The sequence below is a fragment of the Seriola lalandi genome, unplaced genomic scaffold (assembly GCF_002814215.2).
Source record: "Seriola lalandi dorsalis isolate HSWRI2012SDOR001 ecotype SW California unplaced genomic scaffold, Sedor1 jcf7180002054609, whole genome shotgun sequence".
Taxonomy (NCBI): domain Eukaryota; kingdom Metazoa; phylum Chordata; class Actinopteri; order Carangiformes; family Carangidae; genus Seriola; species Seriola lalandi.
In genome coordinates this window covers 85,055-96,561 of record NW_019525162.1, presented here as the reverse complement: position 1 = coordinate 96,561, position 11,507 = coordinate 85,055, and the positions used below count along the sequence as shown (strand labels likewise).

The following is an 11,507-nucleotide window of genomic DNA, read 5'->3' as shown; positions in this document are numbered from 1 at the left end:
TGGTGACGCTTTGATTAGTTGAAACTCAGTGAAGGATCGTTTGGTGGTCACCTGGAAAAAGAGGATCACACATTATTGGGTGTTTTTCTTCACACGTCCCTGAGTGAGAGGTGACTCATCAAAAACACTGATACCTGATGGGCCATATGAAATGCTTGTTGGGTGGTTGGATACCTACGGAAATCCTCCCTATATGTTTCAGGCATCGGATTAGAAGAGTCTAGGTCCAAATATTTCTGTAAGTTTCCAAAACATTCATGCCCACTTCACTCAGTGGTTGGTTACCTGTGAAAAAGTGAGAAATTGGTTTGAATCTTTTCTCAACTCAATGTGGCCATTCAGGAAAACTATCAAAACTTGATTTCGAATATGGTCGGACAACAGGTCGTACCAGTTTACAAATGTAAAATATAACGGTCCACACCGTCGTCCAAGATAACTCTTAAACTATTGAAAAAACCTTCCATTGTGGATAATTCTGATGCTGCCTTCAGGACAAACATTTTACATTTTTGGCTCTAAGAATAAACAAATTATCACTTTGCTTTTAATGTTAAGGGCTGTAATTAACATAAAAGTCTGTGGGGGGCGCTAGATGAGCTTCAGATTGTTTATCTAAGTTTATATGAATTTGTCAAATAAGAAAATACACAGAAACTTTCTTTTTAAACTTGGTCGGATCTTTGTGGATCTGATGGAAACTGACAATCCAGACTAAACTAAAACCAGGTGTAACGTTCCTAAGCTGATACAGGTAACTAATCTCTACTCAGTTGTCACAGTGTGTGTTTGTGTGTGGTGTCATCTGTCAGCCCGGAGACTGACAGATGTCTCCTGTCACCACGGTAACTGTCGTCGAGGGAAACTGTCTTTGTCCGCCACTTTCCAGCTTCCGTCTGTCCACTGAGAACATGTAATTAACTGACACTCTATCCTCTCTGTGTGTTGTGTGTCTGTGTGGTGTGTGGTGTGTGTGTGTGTGTGTGTGTGTGTGTGTGTGTGTGTGTGTGTGTGTGTGTGTGTTGCAGGGCAGGATGGGAGCTCGACATCTCTCCAAGATTAAGGAGGAGTCGGACAGCAGGGAACACAGGTAACAGAGCAGCTGATTGGTTGGAAAGTAGCACAGGAGTGATGATGCATTCATGCCACACAGTTTAAAACCCAATCCACTATTCATGACTATATGAGAGGAAGTTTTCTGATAGCTTCAAGTTCATAAGTTTTTACTTTTTTATTTTTCAATCTGTTATCTGCTTGTTTGTAAACATGACATTGGGAATTGGAAAGAAACTGAAGACAATTCAGCATTTTTGGAAAGAGAGTAAAGGTACGGAGAATAAGTGATATGGGGACGCCTCTCAGTCTTGCCCCAGTGGCCACTCGTGGTATTGCAACATAGAATCTCCATTTTCTCCATAGACAGTCATTATAACTTGGTGAGCTACCTCGAACTGCAAGAAAAGTCAGTGGAATAATTAAAAATTCTTTTAACACATGGAGGTTTTATATTTATAAGTCTAAGAAAGATATCTTGATGTACGTGACTTCGCCTATGCTGTAGCTTCATATTTAATTTGCAGATGTGATAGTGGTATTAGACTTTGGGTATTAACCCAAAATGTTAACTTGCTCATTTAAGGTACAGTCACTGAGGTCATGTGACACATAGAGGATATTGAGTTCACATTTAAATCATGGTCAAGGTCAGATGAAAAACAAAGGGATATAATAATAAATATAATGATTATAGGTTTTTACATTTGTTGACAACAGTATTTTTTTGTATATAAATGGAATAAAATGTAAAACAAATCATAAAAGTTTGAATGGAAACATTACTACTGTCTGCAGAGGAATGGAAACTCAGTCTGAATGGATCAATCTGATAAGAGAGAGAGAGAGAGAGAAAGAGAGAGAGAGAGAGAGAGAGAGACAGAGTGTGTGTGTGTGAGAGAGAGAGAGAGAGATACTCTCCACCGAAGCGCGACCTTGACAGAGGGATACGTTACTGTGAGCAGACACCGACCAGACTGTAAACAAATCTGAATGGAAATTAGTTTACATGCAAGATCAGTTTGTGTGTGTGTGTGGACTCCTGGTATTACTCATGTTGTGGGGACCTAAGTTAGTATTGACACGTTATGGGGACAAAACCAAGTTTCCTTCATGTAAATAATCAAATTTTAAGGTTAGGATATGTTTAATGTTTAGATTTAAGTTAAGTTTAGGTTAGGAGCTCTGGAATTACAGGTCCTCACGAATACCGTAAGACAAGAATGTGTGTGTGTGTGAGCGTTCATTAGCTCTACCACTCAGCTGCTGCTCGACAATATCACAACACGATGAGGTGAAATACGAACTCATCACTCTCTCTCCCTCTGTCAGCACCTGTTTCCTGCCTCCAATCGTCCAACAGCAGCAGCAGACAGGTGGAGCAGGTAAACCAGGTGTGGACGAGGTGGAGAGACGGATAGTGAGGTGTCTGTCTGTTCCGGCGTCTCTTGCTTTGCACGAGCAGCAAAGGAAGGTGGAGGACAACAGGAGTCTGCTGGAGGAGGTAGGACTTAAAAATGATTACAATCTCACCACTTGTGGTTTGTTTTACCTGAGGTGTGGCGTCGAACGGCTTCCTCCTGAGGTCAGAATGAAACATTTCCTCATTACCTGAGCAGATAATACAATCAAACAAACTACAGCTGAAATGATTAATCGATTAATCTGAGGATTGATTGACAGAAAAATATGATATGTTGATAATCAATTAATCATTGTAAGGTTCTCCAATGGGATCATTTGCTCCTTTCTCTCAGTTTTATGTAATTTTAAGTTCAATATTGTTGCGTTTTTGACTGTTGGTCACACAGAACAAGCAATTTCATGATATTTCTTTGGTCTCTGCAAAATTTATGTTTGACATTTTTTTACTTTTACTTTACTTTTTTACACTTTAAAGGCCAAATAATCAATTGATGAATCAAAAAAACGAATCTGCAGGTTAAATGATTATGAAAATAATCAGTATTTGCAGATACAAAATTTTCATGGTGCTTTGTTGTTGTTTTTTTAAATTCTGAACTATACATATATATATATATATATATATATATATATATATATATATATATATAAAATATTTCAATACCTGCTGTAATTGTTTTTTTCACAGTTCCAAAACTTGTTTTCATCTACAGTTATGTTTTTAACATAGTATTTTAATGTTATTTGGATACCAAATTTAATGTATGAATAAGAAGCGTAAAAATATCCTGCAACCTTATATTGAATTAACCATTAGCTAAGCCCCTCTCCGGTAGGCTAGCGCTATACTTGACATATTCAGGAGTATGCAAAGGTCAGAGTAATGTAAGTTTTGTCGTCAGAGGGAGTATGTGAGGCTCTGTGTGGACCTCCATGTACCGTGGGTAGAGCTGGTTCTCCCTAATATAATTGTAGAGTAGTATAAGCAAAATATTTAATATTACCAAATAGCCACATGCTACATAACGGTCTCCCACGTCGCCGCGTTCAGATCAGAATTTAAAGCTTATTATTTCTGTGTGTGTGTTTCAGTTGGGTCGTATCGAGGCGGAGCTTCGGGAAACTCTGCGTCTGGATTTGGAGCGTCAGCGAGAAGCTGAATTCCTGCGTCAACAGGAGAACAAGCAGCTATGGAAAAACCTCTGTTACCTGAGTCTGAGCCAGCGTATCATAAGATAACTGCAAAGCTGAACCTCAAACAGAATGTCTACTGCACATTCACCCACTTAACTCGCATGAAGAATTTATTGATTAGTTTTCTTGTCAGTTTATGTTCATTCTGTTAGTTTAAAAAGTTTGAAGAGCAGCAAATGTTGGAGTCAGGGTGTGAGGGAACGAGCTGGCAGGCAGAGAAAAGAGGAATTTTTACTTACCCGAAATGAAGAAAATAACAGTTTGCGAAATATGCAATAAAGTTCTGGGCCCATAAAAGAGGTCAACTGAACAGAACGAGACTCAGACAATATTAACTTTGCAAAAACTGAATAGAAGTGAAGAAAAAAGACGAGCTGACCTAACAAACTGAAATATATACATATAACGGCAGACAATGTGGCAACAGCAACAATTAATCTATTGGTTTAAAAAATCTGGCATAATTCTGTGGGTGAGTGAAACCTTAAACCTTCATTTGTGTCAATGTTATCACACAGGGACTTTGTTTTCTGTTGTTATCTCCCACAGACCCTGGGTCAGCAGCTACTTCAAGAAGTTCCCCATGCACATCTACTGTCTGCCCGTCCAGGCTGCCAATCACAAAGGCAGGAGACGGGCGCTGAAGAAGAAGGGATGATGTAGAAATATCATGAAATTATTTCTGTTTTCACTTCTTTCTCTCTTTTTTTTTACCTGAAAATAAATTTGGTCTACTCCTCCATCTAAGGTCCATTATTTCCTGCTGTACTCCTCAAAGAGAGATTTCTGCAGCAGAATCCAAACACGAAACTTTTGTTTAATTTTGATTTCACTTTTTATGTCCTCATGTGACTGCAGAGGGAACAGTCGAAACCACTGGACTGACTTTAATGCTGCTGAGTCCACAGAAACAGATGGAGTGGTGGCTTTTATAGTTAATTTAACTGGTGCCTCTAAAGTAACAACTGGCCTCTGACCGGACTCTGTGGTTTTAAATAGTCTGATGCTCCTTTCCAAAAATGATCTTAAGGCTAAAATCTATTTTATGAAATGATGGCAGATTAACAAGGTCTTCCTGTCAGCTCAAGGAAGACTGACAGCACCCCCTTTTGGAGTTATTGTGGAATACATGTCATGTGGATTTATGCTGACTTCTGGTATGTGCTGAAACATAAATGATATAATAATAGCCAAAACAGCTACTAAACACTGAGATTGTATATATTTATTTTGTTACGTATACCGAGCATCTTTCTCAATTTATCCATGGCCTGATTTACAAAAACCTGTTCTTACATGTGACTATTTGCTAGTTTCACCAGTTTTATATGATTGTAGCCTCAAAATGTTGTGATTTTGACTGTTGGTCTGACAAAATGGGTTTCCCAGTTGGTAATCCAGCATTGTTCTTATCATCACTTCTATGGAGAGAAGGAGGTTTAGAACTCTTATTTAATAAAGAATATATTTTAAGGAAAATATATTGTGCTACACATGTTAGCACTGTCTGAAAACAAAATTTAGGCTGTTTTTTGTAACAGACAGTGGCAGCGTGTTTTCCCTGATCTGCCTTGAACGCAGCATTATGTTTGCACGTAACTACGTCACTCCCACGTCCAACCCCTCCTTCTGTGCGTGTACGGCTTCAGCCCAGAATCGCAGACATCATGGTGAGTATTAACTTTCATTTGCTCGTTTTTCAAACGATAGAAACAGTTTTAATTCAGTGCTTCACATCATTATATATCTGAGCTCTCAAAGACTCATTAAAATAACATATACGTATAGTTTACGATGTTTGTAGCGTCCCTTTAGCTCTGAGCTAACGGTGCTTACCGGCGAGAAAGCACATGGGCGTTATGAATGCGCTAGCGGCTAAGCTAACTGCTTATACGCAGCTGCGTTAGACATTACACACGGAAACAATGGTGCTGTCGACTGTAGTGCACATAACGTTATCTTGACTGCTAAGTTTAAAATGTCAGGTGCCGGAGTTTGGGCTCAGTCTGTTCTCATTGTTCGTAGCAAGCCTGTTAGCATGCTAGTTTAGCTTGTCATCTGGGCTTTGTGGCTGTCATAGAGGAACAAATCAGTGACTGTGGGCCTTTATTCATAAAACATGCAAAGAAAAAACTCAAATACAATATGTCTGGAGCTTTACATAATCCCAACTTCATCATCAAATTTTATCTGTCCTTATTCTTTTTAACCGTTTTGAGTTTTTTTCTCAATAGTTAGGTTGGAAGCTTCTAGCGGTTTCCAGGAAGACAGGGGCGGGTCTCCATTGATGCTGCTTTCAGAGCGGCTTGGAATAAATAGTTCTGTCCACGCCTAAGCTGCGTACAGTTGTCCACAGTAGTAGTAGATATGATATAATTTTTTGACCATGGTGATTTATATAATTTGACAGATCAATGAATTTTTGTTTTTTATTAAAATTATTTTTAATCAGTTACAAATAATCTAGTATGAACTATGGGTAATAGGGCTTGATCTTGTGTTTAAAGAGCATGAATGTTACTTTGTGTTTTATACTGATTGATGGGTTGATTGTTGATTCATCAACACTGCTGTCTCTCTCTGTAGGCGTCCCTATCGATGGCCCCGGTCAGCATCTTCAGACATGGAGCAGATGAAGAGAAAGCCGAGACTGCACGACTGGTGTGTGAATTTATTTGTGCTTTAGGTTTTTATTTTGCTGTTAACTGCTTGAAATAATAAATTACTTATCCTGCTCTTTAATTCCACCAATGAAGATTCATAGAAACCTCTGAAACTGTTTCTTTTTGTTTTCTCTGCAGTCCTCTTTCGTTGGCGCCATCGCTATTGGCGATCTGGTGAAGAGCACTCTGGGTCCAAAGGGGATGGTGGGTTATTTCAATACCAACAACTGATGTTTTGATTTTACAGATTGCAATTTTTCCGTTTAGATCATTGAACCCTCGTTTTTTATTTCTGTCGAGTATTTAATCAAGAAAAGTTGGTAAGTTGTTAAACATGATGAGTCTTGCTCTGATTCTTTTGTGTTAAAAGGTAAAACAAAGATGTGTTCAGATTAAACATTTCCAGTTGTTTTTAACTTGAGTCGAAAGCTTATCATTAGCTGTGTGTTTGGAGACTGGTATTCTCAGCATCCTTGACTTTCTTCTTCTGTTTCTCTTCAGGATAAAATCTTGATCAGTGGAACAAAGGGCGCCATAGTGACGGTGACCAACGATGGAGCGACCATCCTGAAAGCCATTGGTGTGGACAACCCTGCTGCCAAAGTGCTGGTTGGTGAGTGACGATGCTGAATGTCTGCTGGACAACTGGTCATACTGGCAGCACTGGCCAAACATAGCTGGGAATCAGAATAAAGCTGCAGCTATTGATTATTTACATGATTGATTAATTGTTTAGTCTATAATATGTCAGTAAATAGGGAAAAATACTCACAGACCACAAAGAAAAGCCTGAAATCCTTATTTCTTTCTGTTTGTTTTTAGACATGTCGAAGGTTCAGGACGATGAGGTCGGAGACGGGACGACGTCCGTCACCGTACTGGCTGCCGAGCTGCTGAGGGTAACTACCTGTCATTCTGCCTGTTGTTACACTGCTGCATTTAAAATCAATTGCATCGTGTTTAAAGAGTCGTTTCATGTGACGTTTCTGCTGAGAGCAAAGAGAAACTAGCTGTTCTTTTACCGCCACCGTTTCCATCGCAGGAGGCGGAGCTCCTGATCGCCAAGAAGATTCACCCACAGACCATCATCGCTGGCTGGAGGAAGGCGACTCAGACGGCCAGAGATGCTCTGAGGGAGGCTGCAGTCGACCACAGGTCAGACACACTTATTGATTTGTTTTTCTTGTTGTAGCTTTGTGTCAGTGAGGTAAAATCAGTTTGTCTCTGAACTTTCATTACAATAAAGTTTAATTTGAATTCAGCTGATGAAGAGAGAAACATGTCTGTAGCACCGGACCCTCCGTCACTGTATTAATTCTTCCTCTACCACCTCCTCCCTCCTACTCCTTGTCTCCATAGCAACGACCAGTCCCGTTTCCAGGAGGACCTGATAAACATCGCCCGGACCACCCTGTCCTCCAAACTGCTGACTCACCACAAAGACCACTTCTCCCAGCTGGCCGTCGACGCCGTCATGAGGCTGAAGGGCTCCGGGAACCTGGAGGCCATCCACATCATCAAGAAGCTGGGCGGCAGCCTCACCGACTCCTACCTGGACGAAGGTGAGGACAGGTGTCATTACAGCTCAGGCTGGGGTCTTCTTCTTCTCTGATTGGTCGCTGTAACGCCACGTGTGTTTGTGCTCCGTCCAGGTTTCCTGTTGGACAAGAAGATCGGAGTGAACCAACCGAAGAGGCTGGAGAACGCCAACATCCTGATCGCCAACACCGGCATGGACACTGACAAGATCAAGGTAGACACACACACACACACACACACACACAGACACACACACACACACACACCAACGGCTATAATACAGTTTCTCCTGCAGCTGCTTCACAGTAAAATCACTTCACAGGAAGACTTTTATTGTGAAACAGCAGCAGCTAAATACCATTGAACATTAAAGGGGAAGTCGCATTAAAGTCCGTCTGTACAAACACTTGTGATGTGGCCTGAGTCCACGTGTGTCTGGTCTGAAGACACAGACCTCGGTTGTTCTTGTTGACTGTGTGTTGGCTCTAAGCGTGTGTATGTGTGTGTGTCAGGTGTTTGGCTCCAGGGTTCGCGTGGACTCGATGGCGAAGGTCGCCGACATCGAACTGGCGGAGAAAGAGAAGATGAAGGAGAAGGTTGACCGGATCCTGAAGCACGGCATCAACTGCTTCATCAACAGGTACAGTAACGTGTGTGTGTGCGTGTGCGTGTGTGTGTGTGTGTGTGTGTGTGTGTCTGTGTCCTCTCATTGAATCTGTGCTTCTCTCTGCAGACAGTTGATCTATAACTATCCAGAGCAGCTGTTTGCTCAGGCTGGTGTCATGGCCATCGAGCACGCCGACTTCGCCGGCGTCGAGCGCCTTGCTCTGGTCACCGGTACGCACGCGCACACACACACACACACACACACACACACACACACACACACACACACACACACACACACAGTCAGTGTGAGGTTGCCCGACTTTGCAGTAAAGTTCTTGTTACTCTTTTCACAGATTTCACAGAACTGACTTTAGTTAGTAGAGATCTTAAACTGAATCATTTACAATTCTTAAATTTGCTTTTAGAGCTTAAATGTTGGTTTGATAAACAATCAGTCGATCCACAGAAAAACAACTAGAAACTACTTTAACAATCTGTGAATTTATGGCAGGAAGTTAGATGTTTGTCAGTTCTCAGTGTTTCCTGTTTTATATACCTGTGCAGGCGGAGAGATCACCTCCACCTTCGACCACCCGGAGCTGGTGAAGCTCGGCCACTGCAAGCTGATCGAGGAGGTGATGATCGGAGAAGACACACTCATCCACTTCTCTGGAGTCGCCATGGGTACGAACACACACGCGTTAAAAGGTCACTGCATCTGATGTGTGTGCGTGTGCTTGTCACTGAGGCTCTGACCTCCCCCTCTCCCTCCCCTCCCCCCCTCAGGTGAGGCGTGCACCGTCGTCCTGCGAGGAGCAACTCAGCAGATTCTGGACGAGGCGGAGCGCTCGCTGCACGACGCTCTGTGTGTGTTGGCTCAGACCGTGAAGGAGCCACGCACCGTCTACGGAGGAGGTACACACACACACACACACACACACGATGATATTTACATGATTTTTATTCAAAACAAATTGAAACATTGAAATCACTGAATTAGAAATTATTTTACTTAGCTTATTATTTAACTTAAAATCATGCTGGTGCTTCGTCAGTGTCACATATTAATTGTTTTATTAGATCATTGAAATAAATTATTCTTATCAGTTGGAGATAATTTACATGAATGGGAGGTCACGGCTTAAAAAGGTTAGGGGAACAGCTCAAGTTATTTTTCATGTGGCACTAATCGCCCCTCATACCTGAACGCACTCACTCTGACCTGCCGTGTCCTGACTCCTCCTCAGGCTGCTCTGAGATGCTGATGGCCAAGGTGGTCACTGACCTGGCCAACAGGACGCCAGGGAAGGAGGCGGTCGCCATGGAGTCGTTCGCCAAGGCTCTGAGGATGGTACGTACCTGCCTCTGTTCTCTTTCAAAGGATCATACAGTGGTTTTACTCTCCTTCCCGTTGAGTGCGAAAAACTTAATGGGATCGATCTTTTAGTCGTTTCACAGATGTGTTTCGGTCTCTTTTCTGATGAATTGTGACATTTAATCAGCGGCTCGATCTGTTATTTTAGAGTCCACTGAGGGAAGTACGACCCTCGCACAGTTTGGAAGGTTTTTGCCAATTTTGATGAATGAATTTTTCTCCGTTTCCTCCTCCAGCTGCCGACCATCATCGCCGACAACGCCGGCTACGACAGCGCCGACCTGGTGTCTCAGCTGAGAGCTGCTCACCAGGAGAACAAGACCACCTTTGGACTGAGTGAGTTTCCACCACACTGTATATAACTTAATATCAACGCCACAAGTTCTAATCTGTGTCTGTAAAGTCCGTTGTCACCGTGGATTTGTGACGTTGGACGGTTCAGCGTCTTGAAGCACTCAAGCCTTTTCTTTAACAGACACATGAACCCAGCAGATTAGATCCTCACCAGCCATTTTTAGATGAACGCTGACGGGTTTGTGTTTCCCTGCAGACATGTCTGAAGGCACGGTGGGCAACATGGCAGAGCTGGGGATCACAGAGTCGTTCCAGGTGAAGCGTCAGGTGCTGCTGAGCGCCTCCGAGGCCGCAGAGATGATCCTGAGGGTCGACAACATCATCAAAGCTGCACCCAGGTCAGTCCGTCTCCCGGGTTTCATGTGTCCTTCATGTCCTCTGTTTTGCTTGTTTGTTTTGTAGTTCTTACTGTTGTTTTTTGTTTTGTAGGAAGAGAGTTCCCGACCATCATCCCTGCTAGAGGAAGAGGAGGATGAAGAACGGGGGAGGGGATCAGTTTTGTTATTTATCACCTCTGTGTAGTTCAAATTTAAAGAAACGCTCCGCTGTTTTTTTTTCTCTGTTGTTAAACTCACTGTGGAAGCACTGTACAGGCTAGCTGGCTAATGCTAGCTAACCGTCAGACACAACCCTAACCGCAGCGGCTCCAATGCTAATGCTAGCAGGACAAAGTGGCTAAGTGTGAAACTTATGTAAAACGTTGGTCAGTACAGTTTGTGATGCTAACATTAGCTGAGGTCGCAGCAAGTGCTGGAGGCTGGCTATGCAAACGTTAGCCAGTTGGTGCCGACGACGCTTAGAAAGTACTTTTGGACGTTGTTTTTGTTTACTGAAATAAATGAACCAATCTTCATCAGTAGATCTGTTTGTCGTCTTCATTTTTGTGAAGTTGTGTTGAGATATTTGTCACTCAGGACCGACACTCTCGTCCCTAAAGCCTGAAGAGAAACCAGTGAGACTTTTCTTTCCACTGTTCAGAGGTCAGAGTGACCGAGACCTCAGAGTGTCAACACACTGAAGTTACTCAACCGGCCTCTGCAGTCCGTCGTCAGGGGCTCAAGAGTTTGTTGAACCACAGTCGAAGGGAAATAGAAACAGACACGACCGAGTAGTTACTATAGTAACTTTAGCTCTGTGAAGCTAACCTGCTCGTTTTCCTTCAACAAACCCAGAGTCCTGCTGCTGAAGAAGCTGCTGACACGTTTTATTCCGAAAAGCCAAATAGGCTAAAAATATCTCTATAGATAAGACACTGATCTATGAAGTATCATTTCTCACAGGATTGGACCATTTGT

At 42.4% G+C, this 11,507-nt stretch overlaps 1 protein-coding gene across 1 annotated transcript; it reads left to right on the top strand.

Moving 5' to 3' along the window:
• Positions 1 to 5,279: 5,279 nt before the first annotated feature.
• On the top strand, positions 5,280 to 11,071 carry cct2 (chaperonin containing TCP1, subunit 2 (beta)). The gene is made up of 16 exons (XM_023419790.2): positions 5,280 to 5,342; positions 6,259 to 6,333; positions 6,474 to 6,539; positions 6,837 to 6,948; positions 7,158 to 7,234; positions 7,378 to 7,490; positions 7,695 to 7,897; positions 7,988 to 8,088; positions 8,387 to 8,514; positions 8,608 to 8,711; positions 9,048 to 9,167; positions 9,270 to 9,398; positions 9,731 to 9,834; positions 10,095 to 10,194; positions 10,409 to 10,550; positions 10,642 to 11,071. The coding sequence occupies exons 1-16, from the start codon at positions 5,340 to 5,342 to the stop codon at positions 10,670 to 10,672; spliced, it is 1,608 nt and encodes a 535-aa protein (XP_023275558.1). The 5' UTR covers positions 5,280 to 5,339; the 3' UTR covers positions 10,673 to 11,071.
• The last annotated feature ends 436 nt before the right edge of the window (positions 11,072 to 11,507 follow it).

Excerpts from the sequence above, each read along its gene's own strand:
- cct2 (XM_023419790.2), top strand. Across the intron at positions 8,089-8,386 it reads TGGACACTGACAAGATCAAG|GTGTTTGGCTCCAGGGTTCG; the intron begins GTAGACACACAC and ends TGTGTGTGTCAG. Across the intron at positions 8,515-8,607 it reads ATCAACTGCTTCATCAACAG|ACAGTTGATCTATAACTATC; the intron begins GTACAGTAACGT and ends TTCTCTCTGCAG.